This window comes from Falco punctatus, assembly GCF_963210335.1.
Source record: "Falco punctatus genome assembly, chromosome: 12".
Classification (NCBI taxonomy): domain Eukaryota; kingdom Metazoa; phylum Chordata; class Aves; order Falconiformes; family Falconidae; genus Falco; species Falco punctatus.
This window is the reverse complement of record NC_137592.1, coordinates 2,884,641-2,907,499: the sequence shown is the minus strand read 5'-3', so window position 1 is coordinate 2,907,499 and position 22,859 is coordinate 2,884,641. Positions and strand designations below refer to the sequence as shown.

Below are 22,859 nucleotides of genomic sequence, written 5' to 3'. Positions count from 1 at the left end.
AGGAAATAAACACCTAGGATAAATTTTCTCTTTTTTCCCTAATTAGCTATCATAATTATTTATGTACAATATGAAGTAATAACAATGTTACAGGACAATTACTGAATGATGTGTTCCAATGCATATTGCATAGCTGATAGATTTCCTTTTAGTTAATATACTCTGTGGTTTATCTCAACCCAATTCTACTAAATCAGAAAATTTTCAGAAGGAAACCGCACACATTAGTTCAGCTATCATACGCATCCCATCCTCGGCAGGGGAAGGAGGAGAACCGGTTCTACATTGTTACGATCCACAATTTCCTTCTCGGTGTTGTACCCATTCCCTTGAAACGAGAGAATACTTTGCCTTTAGCACGCTCGAACCTTGCAGGGAACTGAGCTATGTTGGCACAGTCAGCGATGCAGAACCCAGGGGGAAGACCCGAGCATTTAGAAAGCAAACAGCTCTGTGAACATCCTGAAGGCAACCAGGGCTGGCTGGCCTACCTCAGAAGATTTAGGGCACCTGAGGTTCAGAACAACTTTGGGAAGCCTCCCTCACCCGTTCTTACCTCCATCCTGTTATTACATCTGCTAACAGGGAAGTCACAACCAACACAAACAGGGGTCTGCCCGAGACATACCTGAATGTACCTGCTGTCTGCAGAAAAATCCATCTGTACGACAAAACTCGCGATGTCTTTGCAGTAGCCGATTCGGTTTAGGGTTGTACCTTGAGTGAGATCATAAAAATCTACAGTATGTTCTTGTGAGCCCACTGCCAAAAACTTGTTATCTGGGCTGATCCTAGACAACAAAACACAGAACGGGGATATAATTTACTGTTCTGTGCAAGCCAGGTTTTCTTTTGCTTCTCAGGTTAACACAAGAGAACAAATTTCTTTCACTGGAAAACAAGAACCACCTTCCTGGCAGCAGCTAGATTGAATCCAAACCAGACCACGATGCTTAACAGATGAGGAGGGTTGAGGACGTTGTATGTCGTTAACTGATGTTAATATCGCACTTGCACAACGCGCACAGCACAATGTGCAGAGTAACACCAATACTCTGTGAGGAAGCAACAGGTATTGCAATTTTAAAATAAACTGTAAGATTAATTCCCATAATCACAGCTCCACAGCGTGCGAATTACCGGCTATAGTCAAGTGGATATAATGGAATTAATCACAGGAAAACCAAAGGTGTGTGGCATATAAGATACATAACTTTAGGTGTACGTAAAGCCACCAGTCAGCCAGTAACTGCATTTCATGATTTCATGCAGGTTTCAACAAATGCAGAGTTACAGGAAAATCTGAAAATCAACTTGAAACCTGATGGACTTATTCTTGCGTAAGGGCTGCATATTTAGGGAACCTGAACTGAAATCTCACCTGATATCCTGAATTGCAGACTTCCTGTCTCGCTTTTTGCCCCAAACCTTAAGGCTGTTCACAAGCAAAATAACGAATTCTCCATTCTTCATGCCAATGGCAACCATTTCACCATCAGGACTGTACGTGGCACATCTTGCTGGGTGACCTAGGTTCACTTTGTTCAGCAGTTTCTGCATTAATAAAAGCAAATGGCTCACACCTCCTCCTGGAGAACGCTACCAAGCAAATGGAAAGCTTCCAAACACAAAGTATAAAAGTGAGTTCTTAAAAACAAATTGTCTAAAGTTTCCTCTAAATATAAATCTGAAATTTCACATTAAAAAAAAAATCACATCCCACTAGGCATATGTCACAAAACAGACTTCAAAATACTGTAATTCAGATGGGAGTTTCATGTTTGCATCTATCTTGTTGCAGGGTGACTTCAAGTTTTACAGCAGGAAGAATACTGTTTAGCAGAAAAGGCTGAAAAATCCATTTCCCATTTTGTTGGAAAGGTGATTTCGATAGCGTCTACACCTGCTGCTCAGGGTGGGGTTTTTTTCCATTTGATTTGCGATGTTAAAACATACTAGAACGAACCTGCATGTTTACTTATCTGATGATATTTATAATATGTTCATACTTATCCATTCCTGTTAGCTCAGGTAACTACCTTTTGAAAAGGTTTACGTAGGTTAGCATAAGCAGAGACCTTTTTGTTATTTTTAAAAAACATTTTATTGATTTGTTACTTTTTAAAATGGTGGTTGATATACAATTTGAGTTGGAAAAAAAAAATCCTGAACCACACACATGCAACTTGATTGGTTCTAAAGGCAGGCTCTGCAGAAGAGGGGGCCACGCTTGCCATACGGCGGGCTCATTGTCAGGGTCCGCCTATTAGTCGGTGACAGGACAGTCTGTGCCACCCAGTCCGACAGCATGGAATTAAAATGCTTCTTAATCCATGCCAGCCTGTACTTTTAGATCAAAATAAGTGGTACGCAAGAAAAGGCATCCCATCAGCATGAATGCTTTTAAATAACTGCATTTCTTTGCAAATTGCTTGCCTCTGGAAAGAGCAGCTATCCCACCAAGGACTCACCTTTTCACACAGCCACATAGCAGGAAGAAAAAGAACCGTACCAAAACAGCAGAAAACCCCTGCTTGCTTTACGTGGCTGCACAAAGGGGTGTACGTAGCTGGCACATCATTTAGTTGGGAAAATGCATGGTTGTATAAAATGATCATTTTTAATCATACACTTTTAGATTTAGTGCACTCACTTTGTCAGACAGGTCCCAGATTCTCGCTGTCCCATCATTACTTGCCGAGATAAATATGTCTTTTGAGGGGTGAGTTGCTAAGCCCCAGATTTCCCCTTCCATGTGACAGTCAATCAACAAGTTTGAAGCAGCATTTTTTTCTCCTACTTCAAGGATTTCTCCATCTTTTGTTCCCACTAAAATTTTCCCCTATTTGTAGCCAAAAAAAAAAGAATGAGAGAAAGTTTGTCAGTGTAACAGACAGGATCAACGGCAGTAAAATACTGATGTGTTGCAGAAATATCTGTGATAACTCATCTTGATTTATACTGCCTGTTCATGCAGCATCTTAAAAACAGGAGAGTAAATCACTGGCACTTGCACATCTCGCGATCTGATATCATCGTCTGGTGTTACTGTTGAGGGACTGTGGTGGGCTTCTGTCTTGCCATTAAGGATTTTAATTCAGATCAAAATGTTTACATACAAGTTGGCAGAGCACGATTCTCATACCTCTGAGGTAATGAAATATATTTGGGCAATAATAAAAGATCAAAACAGGGATTTAGGCTCAGTTAGACTGTTTAAGAACACCTTGTATCTACCCTAGCCGCACTGTCGCTGACCAAACCACAAGAGCTCTCTTGCCAAATACTTGGAAAAAGCACAAACAGGTACAGTTTGGGACTGGTTCACTGCTCTTTGATTTGAAATATAAACCAACATTCCTCAGTGGCGGTGTCATCAAAGAGCATGTCAAATTCCTGAGACTTGATGTATGAAGGTAAAGAGAGACCGTTTTGTGAAGTGTTGGGTTGGACAGATACCTATCACATGAAGAAACACTCCTGCACCATCACATGCTCCTTTCACAACGCTTGCAAGCACTACTGAAACACATGCAAGAGTGACTTTAGCATGTCAAATTACTCAGTTATTTCTAGTCTTCCGCTTTACCAAAACTTAAAGTCCATCACTAATTCTCAGTGGCAACTTGTTTTATTTGACTTAAAAAAAAAAACCACAACAAAAAACGACCTAGGGTCCATTCCACCTCACCGAAGCACCTTGAGCTGTGCCTACATTTCACGAGAAGCAGCAAGCCTTGTAGAGTAGGTACCCAAGTTCCTTTTGTTTCTTGAAAAGAAAGGCAGGAGACAAGGGCCTGCCCTGGTGAAACATGTTCCGACACTTAGCACTGTCCTTAGAGGCCTTAAAGGTCCTCCCCTCTCCCCGCTGACTGCAGAGAAAGGCAGGCACTAAGCATGAGGAATGCAGATTAAAGCCCGTGGCTGAGCTCAGGGAGACAAGTAAGGAAATGTCACTAGGTGGGCAGGCAAAGGCTCCTTCCATAACTTCACATAACTTTTCTCCCCGGTATTTCCCTTCCAGCCTCCACCAATACAGAGCAATGCGTGCCAAAGCGTAACATCTGCCGCGGCAGCTCACTTACTTTCCCCCTGCAGACGGAGCGCACGCACTCGATGAGCTGGCCTGTCTCGAGCTGAAACGCGCGGCACCGTTTCATCTCTTGATCCCACAGCTTTACAGCTCCCCCTTCTTTAGTGCTGCAAAGAAGCGTGTTGTGTTACCCAGATGTCTCCTCCTGCATAGGCTACAACAAATCCCATATGTAAACCCCATCGGTATTTTTCTAATTAAATAATAAAACATACATCGAATCACTTGCTATTGTATATGGAGACGCGTCACTACTGTGCAACAGAAATCAGATAATAACATTTAAATCATTCTTCATGTTTTAAACAGCGTTGTGCCTCATTTCCAAAACCCAAATTGTTCTCTTCCACTTAATCTCAAATCTCTGCCACCAAGATAAGCTTGGCACATACGTTAATTCTAGGAACTCAAAGAACTTGCTCATCACAGAGTCCCCCCTGGGAGAGGTTGTCTGTAGCTTGACAGAATTAAAAAAATTAAGAAAACCCCACCTATGCCAAGCTGGCGGGAGCCCAGGCAACAAGAAGCTTACACAGGGGTTCCTGTTGATGGCTAATTTGCAGCTCAGTGCGGCCTTTGTGTGTAACGTACGTTACTGTGACCCTCGAGTGCCCTACTTATTAGTCCTTTACTTACTAAGACACCTGGGCATGTTAAGTAAAATTCAGATTGAAACAGCTACAGTACAGATACCATCTGTCCCTGGGAAGTATTGTGGAAGTATTGTGTATGTCTAGAGTATTAGATAAATTGGGGGGCGGGGAACCACCCTAATGTGCAAGAGACAAGAGGTGTGCGCTTTAGGAAGATTCTATGCCTTACGGTCTCTCCTTCCCTCCTGTGACAATGAGTCCATCTCGAAGAGTCGTGTACATTGTGAACACTGGCCCTGTGTGAGCTTTTGCCACAAGTCTAATCAGAAAATGATCCTTCCAGACGTAGACATCTCCATTTATGGCACCAGTAAATGTAAGGTTATTCTGCAAAGAACAGCAACAATCTCTGATGTAATACATATACCTTAGCTTTTTCATTCAGCTTGAATGAAAATGCTTTTAGCTACTGAATTTCCCGAGAAAAGTCAACTATGCAATGAAGGTAGGAATTAAACCCATCTGCATCAAGGGAATGAGTTCAATGAGTTTAATAACTGCACCCTAATGCTGTTTCTAATGCCATCAGAATAGAAAGAAATGTTTAGCACTAAGCAATTCCTGACAACAAAGTCATTTGTTTGGGCACAAGGATGAAGATCTGGGAGCCCGATTTTATACGCTCACATTTCACACATTGGTACTGTTGTTCAGGGTGGATAATGAGGAGCAAGGCGTTTCTTTGAATTGGTGATTTGTATAATATACGATTAACCTTTGCAAAGGTAATTTCTGTAGGGTTTGTGAATGAAGCAGAAATTACTTCAGACCTTGGTATCATGGTAACATTGCTTCTGCACTATTGTCACGTATTAATTTCCTTAACTGTGCAGACTAAAGCATGGTGCTGTTTCCTTAGTGATCATACTGGAGAGTGTTCTATGCTGTCACCGTTAGCTGGATCACTAGCACGTGTCATACCAAGTACTGTTAGCAGGAAAAAAGGTTGCAGAGCCTACACACAAAATAACTATGGCATTTTTCTAACTTAACTAGAACTGGCAAAGTAAAAAAGTAAAAGCCATGGCAGCTGATGCTGTAGGTATGCACAGACATTAAAAAAAAAATACATTCATGACCAGAGAAACTCAACCCAGCTTGGAAAACTTACATAAGGATCTAAAGGTGTACAGGTTTTACATTAAAAGTTTAACTACTAAGCAAGAGCTCCAGGGTCTTGCAGGGTCCACGCTGCACTGGATTTTAACAAAGAAAATTTACACTTGCAGTTTTAATAAAAATGTATCATAAAATTCTGTGGCAAGTAATTTGAACTCACTGCTCCGAAGGCAACAGAAAGCATGGTTTGCATTTTGGCATCTTCCATGGAACCAATGACTCCTTTCTTATAAAGCAAAGCACTGCCAGCTAACGTCCAGAACTTCATGTGTTTTACCCCAACAGATACAAACTGTGTGTCTGAATCTGGGCGGAACTCTACAACAAATATCCTCTCCAGGTGTCCTCCTCTGCTAGCAACTTTAGCCCCTGTTTGGATTAGGAAAGGATAAAACCAGTTAAATTTACCCGCAAAATTAAGCTCTGACACGATTTTATAAAAGAAATTCACCCGGTATTGGATTAGAGAACTGTGCCCCAGATGCTGAAAGCTAACATCATTTTTTGCAAATCCCAACACTATTTAGCGTATCAAACATTTTAATTCATGCAACCTGTAAGGGCTCTGGGTATTCCACTGCATCTGACAGCTTTAGGAAATGCAAATTTATGTCTTCACAGCATGACCCATCTCCTTGGTCAGTGAAGTAGCAACAGAGAAACTGAGTTGCCATCGGGTGAAATGCACAAGGACACATCTAATGAGCTGAGCCACTCCTCCTCCCCACCGTTTCAAAAGATGATAATTATTTTCTGGAAATGACCTCCCAAAGGCCTAGCTACAGTGCAGAATTTCAAGTCTGAGTATTTTAGGAAGAAAACCAAAATACTTTCCTTAATTTGATGGAATTTTATATTAAACAACATTCTTAACTTACTTCTACTTACAATAAACTTATTTTCTTATTCATGTTTTTCTAGTACTTTGCTATCTCCTTTAACTGACTTTGTCTTAGGGAGCCATGATACTCAGACTAAGAACACAAATCTATTTCAAAGACTTGAAAGGGAAAGCAAGCAATTGCACCCAGTTCCGTTAGGCTGAAGGAACATGATTTTTCCAGTCTTACCCTCTTGCCACCGCCACACTGTGATAGTGTGTTCTGGATCAACTCCCACTGAAACCAGAAGTTTGCCAGTTGCGCTGAAGTTAACATAGTTGACCCCTTTGGTATGGAAGCAACGTAGCATTGAAATCGTTTGCTTACTCATAGCATCCCATATATGAATTGTGGGAGTTGTACCTATGTACAAAAAGATGTATTGGAAGAGAATTAATTCAGGATCTGGAAAGTGTCAATGCAAAATGGGCATTTTTCAAGAACATTTAACCTAAACAAACACTTACAAGTTGCGGGGCTTTGTTTTCTTTTAACAGTACTCAAAAAATAAAACAAAAAAATCATAAATGCTTGCAAAACACAGGGGAAATCATTGTATTTCATGAAGTAAGACAAATTCTAAAAGAACAGCATAACATTCGTGAAGAGCCTCATGCAAAAGAAATCGTCTGTAGATGTTTCACTTGTATCCGCGATTCACAGATACGAGGTAACATGAAACTTTTACATAACTCTGCTGACTAAAATTCACAAACAAATCAGCCTTACCTGGAAATTCTGTCATATCACCTGCATTGTGAGAGCAATGGCAAATGAGGAAGCACCAAGGGAAAACAATAGGTGAAATAAGTCATGTTTCTAATGCTGAAGTGCCAGCGTCGGCACCAGAAGGAAAAAAAAATTAAAAATCTGAAAATGGATATGGATTAAATCAACAAAACAAATAAGCAGGAATATTGTTGAACTTTTTTGGGTATATTGGTTTTTATACACAAATCTTGCAACAATATTTAGTACTTTGAGTTTTTAAAATGCTATTTAAAAGAAATGCTGAAGACATGCAGTTTTTAAAAATTAATAAATTAATCTGTAGTTCTACAGAAGAGCAACCAAAAGCAGGAAAACCGATTTCATGGGCACTTAGTGGCAGACTGGGAAAAGGGCCTTGAACAGGCACCTTTTCCGTGTCATAGAAATCAATCAGTATTTGGAATCGGAGCTCTGACAACACGTCCAGATCTTTGTGTTTACTCAACGTTCAGATTGAAATGACAGCGCCCCGTCCAGGCGTTCATCTACTACCACTTTTCTGCCTCTTGTTAAGTCATGGACTCCTTCCAGACTGATGTGAATTAGAATGACACCATTCTTTGTCATGAGGTTAATTACTCCAGTATTGAGCTGGTTTAAGTGGAAGGCAACAGGTCCTTCTCCAGCTTTAGGACAAACAAGCCTGCATTTCCCATCCAATGCTTAGTCCTGCGAAAGGAGTAAACATTGTATGGGAGAGTCCCAACAGGACCCTCCGTGTAAATAATAAACACCTAAACACACACGGCTTCACAACTGGCCCCTGCCATGTGTCACAACTTCTGCTGAGCTTTCACTCCGTTTCCTTTCGTTTCTGTATAGCTCTTGTTCTCCTGCACAGAAAATTCTCATTGCTGTGTTTTCACTGCTAAACAGTGTCTTGGCTACACGAAGGAAAGAGGGCATTCTGTAAATCTTATGCCTACACATCAATGAGATGATTTAGCACAGTTTATCTAAGGTTGCTTTCTGAAATAGGATTATACTGCAATTAACTCTAAAAAAACCCCCTCACAATCAGAGATGACATTGAAACTGCAAGAAATCAAAGGAAAAGTTTGAGGACAGTAACACTGGCATGGCCTGCTACAAATTCCTACACAAGAAAGCCCAAAATAAATCAGCGCCCTTGATAACTTTTGAGTAAAACTTTGTTATACGGAGAGTCACCTACCGATCTGGCTGGTAGCCACAATGTTTTTATACTTCGGGTGCTGATTCACGGTGAGGCAGAGAATGTCATCAGTATGCTCCAGGTAGAAACTCTGACTACCTAATGAAATTCAGACATGTTTTTATTCACAACAGGATCGAAGAAAGAGAACTGGCACTGAAGCAAAGCCTATCCGAGCAGCTTGCTCCTGCTGCCAGGCGGTACTCCCCGGGGATGCTGGGGGCAGGGCCGCAACTACGTCAGCACCTGCTCCGCTCTCACTGCCAGGCACCACGACCGAACGCACTGTGAGCACAACTGTTGATGCACACACACACACACACACACATATATATATAAAGCAATATTTGTTAAAGTAGCTATGTCCAGGGAACCAGGAATCAGCTCAAGAATCATCCTGTAGCCACCTGTACCTGCAAGAAAAAGCAAAGCTGGCAAAGGCAGGGCCCAGGCTCCCCAGCACACGGGAGCAGGCAGTGGGAAACAGCCGAGAGCACAGCCCTGCGACGTCTGTGCTTGGCAGTATCCTCCCAAGGGGAAGGGCCCAAAGAGAACAGCTGGGGGCATCTTCCCAGCCTCCCAGGTCAGAGGCTGTGCGAGGACTGGGGTCCCCACAGGTCACCAGATGTGGCAGCTTTTCTGCCTCCCCGCTTCTTGGCCCTCTGGTTCACTGTGGCACGAAGAGGGAATATAATAAAGCCAAAGTTCCTTTAATTTCTATCTTTGTTTCTCTAGATATGTATGTTGGTGCTACATCCTACAGCCAGATACATTTTTGGCAGTTTTCTTCCTTTTCATTACCCAAAAGGCATGGAATATTTCTACCCCTTCCACAGAGCAATTTGCTCACACTATTGCATCAGAATGCACCCTTCCCTGGAGAACAGCTTCGTGAAAACATCCCAAAGTGAAATGACAGACGTTAGCACTCCTCACATGTCTGCGGGTACTAGGCGTTTCAGCACCCAGGCTCTCCCCCTGAGAACGCCACTCCTGTGCCCTCAGCAGGGATTTTAGACCAGCACAGCTGCGGGACTAGAACTGGGTTTTATTTCGCTTCCTCCCAGAATCTTGTACCTCTTGAAACGAACAGGATGGCTCTACAGGATGACCCCAACAGGAGAAACTGCTGATGTGATACAACAGCCACTTAAAACTTTTTTGCATTATTTATCAAGATGCAAAATGTGAGAAAATTACAGGAATGTTAAAAAATTAGGGCTTTCAATCAGAAATACTGCACTCGTAAAGCATTTTTTATCTCAAAGTATTGTTTCAAGTTGAATTACCAGTAGAAAGATTCTGAACTATGCCTGCTGCAGCTGTGTGGAAAATAATATCAGCACCGTCATTTAGGTAATGAAGGTTGTTGCGACAATCAAATCCTCTGTATCCAAAGACATGGTCTAAAGCCAGCTCCTGGTGAAGTAAAACAGAAGAAAGAATAAGAGTGAAATGAAAGACCAAAAAAGGAAACTACAGAGTTCAGATCACATAAGCACAGTTCTAAACTAATTACACAAGCTACTTGTAGAGGCGCTAGAATAATTAAACAATAATTCATCAGTTATCCCTGTTCTTTTGCTAATTATTGAGGCATGACATTCTCACAGGCTATCTACAATGCTTTTATCGGTTAACTAAGGCACTGCATTTATATTATTATTTCTCTAATAATTCAGCTGGCTGTAAATGTTTGGTTTCTGTAAATTTCCATTCAAAATAGATACAACTTACAAACCAGGCCCAACATTATTAATCTGCCCATCACAGTTTAATAGCTGTATAGGGTATCAGATATTTGCAAATATCTTGACTTCTACTTCAAGAGTCTTCAAAAATCATTCTCACAAACTACCAAACTTTAACAGACCAAATTCTGACCGTCAAGTCCTTATATGAAGCAAGGGCAAGCTATAAGTAACTCTATAATTATAAACATTAATCAGAGGTGTAATTGCAGCTTACAATAAGCAATTGCCAAGAAAATTTCTCCCAGAAAACCAGTGATAGTTAATGGATTGCTGTTAAAGTTGCCTCTACAGCCCAGAAGACAGACTTCATTGATCCATCCCAAACACGATTACAGCTTACTTGGAACAACTCAAGCTACACTGACAGACCAAGTGATTGTTGCAAATGCTCCACACAGATCACGGAACAGTCCTTGTTCAGCTTATTATGGGGAAATTCAATCAAGTTTCTTGGGGGGGGGCCTACAGTTTGAGGAAAAGGTGCATTCCAAAGTAAATAAGCAACGTTGTGCAAACTCCTGCACATGAGTGTGAAAGTGTGGTTTCTGACTGCTCATAACCTTGGGGTTACGCAGTGAGTATGGGCTCTGCCTGCCCTTCAAATCAGGAGACAAATTCTGGGTGTGCAGAGATCTGCTGTTAGAGACAAGCTTTACCACCCTGCATCCCAGGTTCTGTCTGACAGAGGCTGCTGTCTACCATCACCTTCTGGTGCTTGCCACCAGAGCTGAAAGCACTGTCTCGGAATGGCGCTCTATTCTATCTACACGTGACTTTAGCTGCCCTCAAAACACGGATGATTATCACCCAGCACCTATTATTTCTAAAGCAAATGAAGAAGTATTAAGCCTACCTCCACCAGTTTCTTTTTTTTATTGATGTTGTTCTTTTGCAGTTTTTCAGGTTGAGGAGCAGCTCTGCTAACTGGTGGCCTGAAACAAACATTTTAAAAAGAATACAATCAATATGTTTGAAGGCAAGATAAAAATCTTCAAAACCATAGCGTATGTGAACAGAAAATGCCCCACTGCAACTACATGAGCTTAATTCCTAGCTTTTTTAGAGTTGTACAATAAACTGACTAAAATCATACGCATTTCGATGGAAAGAGCAGAAATAACATTGATGTAGATTTTGCGGATAAGTGGCAGAACAGAACGCCTTACATCATTTTTAAAAAAAAACCATAATGACTTCAATCCATGGAAAAATCCTTGAATACTGAATGACAGTAAATTGACGCTTTCAGAAATGATCTAAAACATTTCCTACAGCTAGCAGTTGACCTTTCCCCAACTTGCTGCTTCTGAGAAGCCCCATCAACCTTGACATGATTTATTAAAATCTCCTCAAAATCACATTAAAGATGAAGTGATTAATTTTTAAATGTACAAGTCATTCATCCGTGTGAATTTAACAGAGACTAAGGCCAGCAAAGCATTTTTATATAATTACAGTTGTTAAGAGACAAATGTAGAACAGACTGAAACAAAATGTGACTTGTGCAAATGGGCTTTATGGACAGATACCCTTTACTGCTACTATTGACCCTTCTGAGAGAAAAAGAAGGGGCACAACCCTAGGAGGAGTAGAGGGAGCTCAGTCTCTGGAAGTTCATGACCTTGCAAAAATCAAGCGCCTGCTGCACAGGCTCCCTCCGCGTTAGGTGACCATTGTGTTAGTTTAAGCACAATGATTCTCGCTTTCTGTTAAGGGAAATCCATGAGGGCTAATTGTAACCATGTCAGCAGTGGAACAGCGCCATAAAAATGGCACTGGATTACTGGAGAAATTAGCCCATAGAAATCTGGCCTGGATTCTTAATTACGTTTGATCATCTTTCACTTAGAAAACAGGTCTTGCTAGAAGGCTGGGGCAGAAGTGGTGATGGCAGGAGAATAAAACGAGGTATTATGGTTAAACGCTTGCTCCAAAACATCACTCAGTGGCTGCTGTCAATAACACAAACCCACCCCCACTGCATGCCTTTAAACTCCAGTTGCAGGTTCTGGAGACGGGGTTAAACCAGAGTGGGGCTCTGTAAGTAAAATACCAAAATGCCTGTCCTCAATTTACTTAATAAACACTCAGATTTGGAAAGCATTTCCACAGTTTGAGATTTCAAAAAGTTCGAACCTGATGTACATTACATATATGCTGTGAAAATTAGGTTGTTGATCTCCTTATCCTGTAACTACCGTTAATTTTCATTTTGCAAAAATTAACTGCAGAAGAATGAAATGCCTTTCGCTTAGATGGAGCTGCTTTTTCTGGAACTGTGGTTTTTATGGAAGGTATTAACGGCAACAGTTGACAAAACACACAGCTAGAACACTGCTACACAGCTAGAATACTTATTGCAGGAGTAAGTAGAATGAAGATCTGAGCTTTACAAAATACAGAACAAAGCCGGAGGTAAACAAACTATCCCACTTCTCAAGCAAACAAGCAAACTCACTGAGTACTAGCAAAGGACATTAGCAGGTGGATCTTGCGACATTAAAAGAGAAAAGAGTTACCTTGATCCCCTTGTAAGCAGCAAACAAAGCCAAGTAAGAAACTTAATACAGTTTAGGTGTACTTCTGACCACTTTACTCATGCACAAGCATTTTTAGAGTTGATCAGTCATTCCTTTGTGGCACAAAACATGCTATTCGAGCATGCCAGCATGAACTAAAACAGAAATTAAAGAGTGCACCAGTCTACAATTTGGAATCATCATACTCTGGCAGCCCTGGGTATACTCTGAACTAAAGATCCTACAGGACGGAGGGAAAAAAGGGAAGCTACATCCATGCTTCCTGCACGCTTTATACTGAAGGAGAACGTGATTCCGCACGTTTGTTTATTTGCAGGTGCCTGACAGGGATGGAAACTGGTAGGCACGTGACAGCCTCATAAGCACTGCTGAGAACGCACACAATGGATGCTTGTTTTCTATCCCAGCTCAGCCTGCAATTTAGCCTGGTAATTGTTCGCTGGTAGGCCAGCTCACTTGGGGGACAGCCTGTACTTTTTTGTTCGCAAGGAAACAAGTACCTTTATTCTCTCTGAAAGCGGTCGGTCAAGCCACGTTACATAACCGTCAGCGGTAACTGGACCGCACAGCAGTGCAGTCACCAGGAGAGAAGGGCGGAGGAAATGGTTACAAAACTTAATTATCTTATTTCATTTCAGCCCAGATTTACTAGGGCCTTTAAATCAGCACTTATGAAAAGAATAAATAATTTCCTTGCACGCTTCCTGCTCTTTTTTCTGTTTTAGTGTAATTTTAAAATGGATCATTTTTACACTTTTTACCTAGGAATATCAGTTAGAGTTATGACAAGAGCAAGCCAAACTTTTTTACGAAAGCAAGAGAACACTACTGCTATGACGTGATTGATAATCACTAGACTGTAAGCATGAGATTTAATTTGGAAACATACACATACACACATGTACTTTTATATATATCTATCCACAGTACACACAAACACGAACGTTGTGTGCATTCATATATACATATATACATGTATATATACACAGATGTATGCATTCATTGCCTTATCGTCTTAATAAAACAAATGTAAAGCAGCACTAAATTTTTTACATTTTTAGAAGTCATTTCATTTTGAACAAGTCTGTGACTACACCTGATTTATTTTCATACATATGGCGGCAGTGTCAAGACAAGAAATTTGCTCTGCAGCAAATTACATATATTTACCCTTTTTGACCTCGCAATCTGCATCGTACATTCACCACAAGCTGTGCTTTATCTGTGCTCTGTGTTGTTAGTACTTACTTGACAATTCCCTGCCTCCAAAGGAAAGCAAGTTAAAACATAATACAAGCATTAACGGTTTCTTTCCAGTAATTTATAATAAATGTGCTTATATTACGTTACAGGATGGATGAGTTCCAGGAAAGATAAGACACAGTCAGACATTAGAGGGGTTTCAGTTCTTTAGATACTGTGAATACAGCAAATAAAATTCCTGTTATTAACGATTATTTTGAGGATACACTCACACAAGTATGCACGGCTATAAATCAGTGTGCTAACTCCAGATTTAAACTGACAAAAATCTCACCCACTGTCTTCATGCAGAAATGTAAAGAGATGTGAGTGACAGTTCTTTCACTCTCTCACCAGGTGAGAAGGCCATCCGAAATGGCCAAGACCAGGGAGCAGGAAGAGGAGCCTAAATCGGATGGACTTACCAAGAGCTGGGGGGGGGGGGGGGGGGGGGGGGGGGCAGGGAACGGAGTTCTGGAACAGTGGGCACCCTGAGGGAGAAGAGAGAAGGGATGTCCGAGAACAGGGCCAAAGTGCAGGGGTGGGGGTGGGGAGCAGGGGGATGGTGTTAGTTCCACTTATACTGAAAATAACGGAGAAAAAACAGACCAAAAATGATCTTTACAATAAATTCTAAGGGACAGGGATAACAAACTCATGTTTTTAAAGCACATGGCATAATTGCTTCTCTGGTGAGAGATGTTGTCTGCATCAGTAATAAATTGGCAAGAACACAAATATTCTGTTCTGACACCAACAGGAACAGAATTGGATCTTCAAAAACAACGTTGCATGAAAGCAATAAACAATGAGGTTTGGAGCAGGGACAGATGGACAAAAACATTCTGACACTGAGAAGGTGACGGGCTGGGCCCAGCAGGAATGGGTAGAGAAGAAACCGAAGAGAGTCCAAAAGGGAGACTAACACGTGAATTTAGATGGCTGCTTGCTGGAGAGGGAACATACTTGGATGCTACACAAAAACAAAAAGAAGCAGGACTGCTCCCAGGAAGAGAAAGCAAGATTTGAAGAGAGGTAAGACAATCTACTACTGGTGTCTGGACAACAGAACAAAAAACCCAAGCTTTTTTTTTTTTAAAAGAAAATAATACTGTTCGTTTCAGAAAAAAAAAATGCAAAAGCAGCTTTTAAGAGTGTGCTTCTGCTAGTTGACAGGAGGGGAATTCCCAAGCGCCCTAAAACTGCTGCAAAACTCCAAAAGCTGTAAGAAGTGATTAAAAGATTTTGTGAATTCTAAACCTTTGCATTTTCCCATGCCAACATACATAGGAGTTTTACATATAACTTTTCTGCTGTTACTTTTCCTTTACATTTTGTAGATAACACGAGACAACAAAAAGGAATAGTATTCAATAGGAAAAATAGCCGAGACTGACACAGTGACCAAAGTGCAGCTGAAACAAAACTAGAGGGAAACATTAGTTGTAATGTAAATTATTTTTTAAAAGAGTAGCACTGAAAAACCCTTAGCATGGTTACAGTATTTATAATTTCATATGTATGCTGATGCACTCTTTAAAAAAAAACCAAAAAAAACCCAACAAAAAAAAACCCCAAAGGTATTGCAGAACGTATGGCGGTGATAGCCATTTTTGTGCTTTGCAAGGGAAGCTAGTCATTGCATTCACATGTCATTCTGGTTCAGTCTCCAAATGTGAACCAAGGAGAAAAGCAGCTTAGTAAGACGGGTAATCACTTCTGAATGAAATCTGAAGGCCTTTCTTTTTTAACAAGGTCATTGTTCAAAACATCTTGTAAAGCTGTTAGTTTAAACAGCTATTGTAAACGGCTGGCCCTGCTGTGCAGAGATGGGCCATACGTGCAACACACTGGACAGGCAGGGCTGTTGGGAAGATCCTTCAGTCTTGTTTGCCAAAACCGGCTTCAGGGAACACCCTGCAACAATGTGCTTTAGGCAAAACCCACGTTTCTGCCTGGGCTAAAAAGTTTCAAATACCTCAGGTAAGGAGACTTCGGGAGAACTCTCTCCATACACTCCCAAAGCATCAGAATCAACCCGACTTTAGCATGTTCTGGAAGGTCTCTCTCTTTCCTTAGATGTCTCTTGGGGTGTGTGATCATGTTCGAGAGGAAGAGCCTTTTCCATTTTTTTGTTGTTCCTTACATAAACTCTGATTCCCTGTTTGGAAGCTGTGCTTATTGTACAAGTAAAAATATTTAACCAATAGTATATGGAGAACTTTTGGGCTGGAGGTAAAACATACTAGACAGATCCTTCCCCTGCACAACAAAACCTATCGGAAACAACACCTTTTTGATCCGTCCTGGACTACAACCCACACAACAACTCTCAAACAAAGCTGAATGTTTCGCATCAACCTCAGCACAGAGAGCGCTCAGGTTCTGAGAGAGAAACACTGGTAACACGTCATGTGTCGTGACAGCATTGGCATCCCTCAATTCCACACCTACCAAGTGTCACACAAATGCGAAAGACCTTTGGGCCAGCTCTGTGCTGACCTGTGGGAGAAGTGAGATTGGCTCCGACTGCAGTAGGCTGGCAGGGATTGTAAAAATACCAGGCACAATGTGTTCAAGCCTGGGGACAACTGTGATGAAACCGGTGTGCTGCCAAATCCATTTAGGATGCATTAACTTGACATAATGCTGCTGAGGAGGTATAAGTGAATATTCCAAAGGATGCTACTCATTCTCAAAGAGTGGGTTTTTGCTGAAATAAGCCCAAGTTATTTTCTCCACCCCAGAGATGTGTTTTTCCAGATACATTTTGAGTAGCTCCCACCTACACATCAATACAACACAGATTTACATTCAAAGCTCTTACACTGCACCCACAGCAGTGTGCATGTAAAAGTGCGTGAACAAATTTTGTAACCATATGTCTAATAATTCAGTTTATGATACAAAGGCTTGTACTTGCCACGTGTGGGGGCTATTTTGAAAGCTTATATAATTCAGCTCATATAATTTAAAAAAAATAAATAATCAAGAGAATAATATTTGAAGAGAGAAAATCCAACTTAACCTCCCTTAACTTCTCCTCTTTATCAGAACATATGATTACAAATGACGCGTAATAACACAACTGAGAACAGGCTCTGAGACAGATAACCCACGGAAAGGGAGACAAGCATGTTAAGAAAACAGAAAACTAGACAAACATGCTAATGCTGCTTTTTGTTTTCTACACATTCAACCTGCTTTAAAGGGGTTTCCATCACCAGGTGTATTACAAGAGTTTCCAGTTTACGTAGAATCATGCAAATCAAACTAAATGAAAGCTGCAAACAGGATACATGTTAGTGGTTAATAGAATGCAAAATGCAAACAAATCTTTGCCTTTCATATTAGTAACATTAAGTGTAGTCTTCACGCAAGCTGGTTTTAATTTTATAATATAAATTCTTTGCCAGTTATAACCGGTCCCCGTTCAAAAGTCAGCCTTTTTCTGAAATAAAGCACAATGCCTGTGGAACACGCAGTATAGCTTACAATTGTCCTGGATTGTCTGGGATAGTCCCACCAGTGACCAAGTGGTCCCATGGTGTGGGAGCACTGCTCTTGGAGCTCCCACACCGTGAGACTGCTCCTGCAGCACCTCTCATTGGCACCCCGCTTCGGTACCTTACAGGCAGAGCAACGAAGAGGATGCCAATCAGAGGAGCAAAAAAAGGAAGAGGAAAATAAGGGCAGGTGGGGAGGAAAGGACATGGAAAGGGAAAAGAAGAAAAACAAGAAGGTTGGGGAGAGGAGAGAGAAACAACAATCAATTAATTATCTGAACCGAACGCACTGACAAGTACAACAACAAGACATTTTAAAACTGTTCCTAAGCCTCATCTCTTCTGTTCTTTTTCCATCCTAAAGCTGTAACTGCTGACGGAGACAGTAAACCTTGGGTCCCCCTCAATAATACTAGACCATGACTTATTTCAAATCCTGCAAGTAAAATCTATCATGTAACTTCTATGTTCCTTGGAGGTATTAACGGAATCATCATTTTTTTCATTATGTAAATAAATAAGACAGGAAAAGTACATTTGATAAAGCGCTTTCATTTTCTTTTCTAAGGAAAAAAACCTTAATATTATCCCCAAATTTGTCACATACAAGTTTTTTTGCCCTTTATAATAATGAAATTTCTCTGCCCTGTTTGCTCAGGGGCCCAATACCCTGGGGAAGACCAGTGTAATACAGATTTCCTTTTCACCTTGCTGGATCGCGCTAAGCACAGAGCACGTGCTGGGTAGTACTAGAGGATGCAGAGCAGATAACTGCAGATATCTCAAAGGCAGTTATCTGGTATCGAGTATTACTTCCAGTCTGTCCCCCTACTCTCTCCCATGATGGGGGAGAGAAGGGTGAATTAGTGGCTGATCTCTTTTGACAAAAAGACAGCAGAGTAAGTCTTTGTGTTAATTTTGGGGGAGTCATTGTGAATTGTTGATTCCTTTCCAGAAGGGTGGTGTTTGTTGCAAACTCTCCCCTCATAAGCCGGTGCTGCCTGTATCAGTATTCAGCCACATACTTGCAGTCTTCTCAGGAGACACATCTCAGTTCTTGAGATCAAACTCCTCCTGAATTGTACAACGATTCGTTATTTCTAGAGGGATAATGTACTTCCAGTTTTTCAGATTCACCGCTCTTAATATTACAGAAACATAGAGTCCTGCAAGCTTATTCTAGCAAACACAAATGTTAAAAAGATGGAAATGTAGCTATAATGAAGAGGAAAATAAAACAGCCATCTTCTTGAACCAAAACTGTCTACTAGGTGTCACATAGTACCTTCGAAGCATATTTGTATTATGTAAGGAGGGAAACAACTTGTTCACAGCAACAGTTCACCTTCTAAATATTACTATTTAAAGAAAGAAACATCGTTATCTTGAAGTCCTTGCTCCCAAGAAGAAGCTCAGAGCAACAGCCCTAGCTATTCCTGCCTCTTGCTTGAGCTGGATGCTTATTTTTCTGTTTTTCCTTTTCTTAATTTAAATCTACTTTGTTTAACTCTGGGTTTCTACCCACTATACTTCTGAATATCTCACAATTTTTCCCATCTCAGACATGCAATGAAAATACAGGAAGGGGGATACTTCTCAGATCCTTATTGCATTTTGCAGTGAAAGTGGACCAGCAGTTTTTCAGGACTTGGGATTAACTATCTTAAATGGCCTTCCAGCTTGTAACATATTTTTCAAAATTTAGACAGTATGTTAACAATCTCAGAATATTCCCAGTGTGTAAATCCCGTCAAATGCACAGTCTTTGGGGTCTTCATACAGATATACGGCACAATTAGAAAGACGAAAGATTTGGGATTAGAATATCTTCTCCAGACAATCTTCCCCCTGAAAAGACTACCAGGTTTTCACATGTACCTGCCTGAAAGAGAATGGAATACAGCCTCTTGGTTCCCTTCTTCCTATCTGAAGGGACTGGGAGAGGCTACTTCAGCTGTGCCCTTTACAGAAGCTTTAAAGCTTTGTGAACTGGCTTCAGTATCACTCGTTGCCATCTCACTCAGCTCTGTGCACAGAGAGATTTCAAGACTCCATGTCTTGAAGACCTGCTGATTTAGAACTTAGGTTTTCCTTAACACTGACAGTTGAGTACTTGTAAACTTTCAATTTCATCTGGCTTGATCGACTGTCACTTTGGACCCTTGCAGATGCAAAGAAAAGTCAGCCCAGTGCTTTCAGGAAGCTTTTAGAACATGCTCAGACAAACCCTTCATTAGCTGCTGCATGCCTTTGTATTCTCTGAAAAGATGAGCGTGGCACAGCTATGAAGCCTCCCTCCTAATCCCTATGTCTTACGAGGGAAGCGAGCTTCACCCTGAAGCACTCGTAATAGGGAGTGTCAAGATTCTGCATAAATTGTGCACACATCAGTGCAACTGTGGCCAAAAATTGAAGCCTTTGACAACTGCGGTCGCCAACACATTCATCTCCTCTAACTGCATCCAAAACCCAGTACCTTTCACAGCCTCAGGCTCTATCCCAGCACAACACCCTCAGAAACTGCATTTGCCTGCATTTCACCATATAATTCCTGCTTCTGTTTGACTATAAATTCTGCTAATGTACACCAATCCGATGAAGAAAGGGAAGGGAATTTATCTTTGACTAAGAAGCTATATATGAAAAGTATGGGATCTGTTGACAAATGTAACAGAACAGCAAATTCCAAATACAAAAGATGTGATTATATTGAAGTAGCCCTAGAGGTCATATAAAGAACGTGTAGAATAGCTGTGACTCTTCAGCATAAAAGATGGAAAGGTCAGTACAAGGGTTTATTTTTAAGCTATTTTAAAATGAAATACAAAACTGTTGATTACATAGAGACAGTAAGAAGAAAAAAAGATACAGAGAATGTAAACATTTTCCTTTTTGCTCTCTTCAGTCTAGAGCTTGTTACAGGATAGATTATTCTTTCAGATAGGCTACAGTATGCTATTTTCATTTACAGTCATTACGAAGAGACTACTACAGAAATCGGAGGCAACCTCACTACAGAGGAGGTGCCTACCCATGTAATTAGGTGCACCAGCTATAAACAGAGTGGGTAGTGTGGAAATACTAGAGGAGCTTCCAGCCTCAGTGCTGCTTTGTGGTGCTGGATAGCACAAAGCATGTTTTCCCGGCATTAAGGATGATCAGTGTCGTTGTGACAAATGGGAAGCCTGCTTCGTTTCTCTTCTTACATGCTGCTTTGCAGGTACTGCAGGTTTTGTTTAAAAGGTTGAAAAAAAGCAAACGGCCTGTTTATTTCAGGGGGTGCCTTCCCCCACAGCAACACAGCAGGTTCAGCTGAATCAGCTCATCCAGCGCAGGACTAAGAATGTGGACAGACTCGAGTCAGGAAGCCTGACGTGTATGTGGCAGACTGAGATGCTCCTCTGAGAAGCAGAGTAGTGGCTTGCATCAGACAGCAGGCCCGTGGCCAGGTTTCAGAGAAGAAAAGCTTCCTAGGGACCCAAAGGGACTGCAATGATTTTCATTCCTGGACTGAAAACAGCACTGAAAAGCTGCAGAAGAGGCTGATGCTTATGCTCATATTGTTGGCAATTCACTAGTACAAAACAATTGTAAGCCCAGATTAATTGGTCAATTAAACTCACTGGACAGTTACTTTTGCATCATCAAAGCAGAATAAAGCAGCTGCAGGGTACAAGGGTTGCTGGTGTAAAACATCTGGCCATTGTACCACTGGCACTTGTTATTTCATGTGTAATAATGATTTAGCAGTATTTGCCCAATATAAAATAATATTTTTCCTTTTTTAATTCAATCTCAAAACATTCATGTTTACTAGATAATACACTATGCCTTTTTATAGAAAAATGGAGGAGCAAAGACTTTATAGGAGTAAATGAGAAAATGGAAAGAGATATCTATAAAAGAAGGGGAAAAGAAATGGTTATGGTCCAACATTATATTGAAAAAAATCACTAATCCTCCCGCTGCATGTTTTTGTTAAAATGTTGTGATGAAAAAAAAGGGTGTGTGTGCAACATTATTCTTCTCATTTTTCATACTCAACATTTGTTTTCCTATTCAAATACCAAGTGAAAAAATATTATTACTTGCTGTCCATGATGCTCAGCACTGCTTTCTTTGGGAGCTTTAAAAACATAAGCTAATTTATTTTTCAAAGATTAGGAAGTATTCCTAACTCCATTTTGTATCTTGCAAATCAGGACACCAAGGAGATTTAAAGCCAAAAATCTCAGAAGCTGCCACTTAATCTGTTCAGTGTAATTACGTGTTACGTGTTTGTTCAAAAAACCGCTTATATGATCTCCACTTGCAGCTATGAACACGCAGTTTTTCTGCAAATTCAGCCACGCTCCTCTCAGCTGACAGCAGGAAACGAGGTGGTACTCAGAGCCAGAGGCTGCCTGCAAAATATTCTATCTGCCAGCCAGCACAAGAAGCTCTGTGACAGAAGCAGGAACAAGAAGGCAGCTCTCCACAGGCTCCAGCGCGCTCTCTTCTTGCCACCCCAGCCTCTTCCTACACACAGCACTCTTACCTTTCGCAATACCTGCAGGAGGGATCCTACAGCACAGCACTGCTTACTTCCACACCCGCTGTATTCCCCGAGGACTAGGGATCCTGTTCTCTAACTAGGGCAGAATCCCTGTGGGGACAACACTATGCCATCACACTACTGGTATTGTTACTAGCCATGCGTCCTGGGGAAACTGAGGGGAAACAACTAGGCTTAAATTCTTTCTGTGGGCTAACCCTCAGGAGTCCTTTCTGTCAGTGCCCAACATTGGGCAAAAGCAAGAAAACTCATGATAAAAGAACAACCACCTATAAAAAGAAATTTTATCGAAAGAGACTGCATGGATTCACAGCTGAGTCATCAACTGGACTCGCAGGTGTAGATTTACTGTTCCAGATTACAAAGAGGAACGTATTTCACTGGTTATAGAAACTCCTGTTCTGTCCCAGCAGTCCTGTCCCAGTCAGTTTTCACTCACCCACTCCCCTACGTTTGTGTTTCACTGGACCTCACCCTCTGTGCTTAGCTCTTATCCCTTTTCTTTACTGTCCTCTCCAATAGCGTTTTTCCAGCTTTTTTTGCTTTTTATTTTTTTTTCAGAATAATTCAG

At 41.1% G+C, this 22,859-nt stretch overlaps 1 protein-coding gene across 11 annotated transcripts in view; it reads right to left on the bottom strand.

The window, feature by feature from the left end:
• EML6 (EMAP like 6) overlaps nucleotides 1-22,859 on the bottom strand; it is a 120,385-nt gene that overhangs the window by 6,040 nt on the left and 91,486 nt on the right. For 3 of the 11 annotated variants that reach the window (XM_080408047.1, XM_080408050.1, XM_080408051.1), the window contains 11 exons: nucleotides 11,299-11,377; nucleotides 9,981-10,110; nucleotides 8,692-8,790; nucleotides 7,476-7,496; nucleotides 6,936-7,109; nucleotides 6,026-6,234; nucleotides 4,916-5,073; nucleotides 4,086-4,200; nucleotides 2,654-2,842; nucleotides 1,382-1,554; nucleotides 7-791 (listed from right to left, as the gene is read on the bottom strand). In XM_080408047.1, the coding sequence (XP_080264173.1) occupies nucleotides 518-791; nucleotides 1,382-1,554; nucleotides 2,654-2,842; nucleotides 4,086-4,200; nucleotides 4,916-5,073; nucleotides 6,026-6,234; nucleotides 6,936-7,109; nucleotides 7,476-7,496; nucleotides 8,692-8,790; nucleotides 9,981-10,110; nucleotides 11,299-11,377 (1,621 nt within the window). In that variant the 3' untranslated portion in view covers nucleotides 7-517. Of the gene's footprint in view, nucleotides 1-6; nucleotides 792-1,381; nucleotides 1,555-2,653; nucleotides 2,843-4,085; nucleotides 4,201-4,915; nucleotides 5,074-6,025; nucleotides 6,235-6,935; nucleotides 7,110-7,475; nucleotides 7,497-8,691; nucleotides 8,791-9,980; nucleotides 10,111-11,285; nucleotides 14,249-17,722; nucleotides 17,855-22,859 lie in introns of those variants that run through there. The other 8 variants (XM_080408052.1, XM_080408053.1, XM_080408055.1 and 5 more) reach the window with 7 other exon arrangements.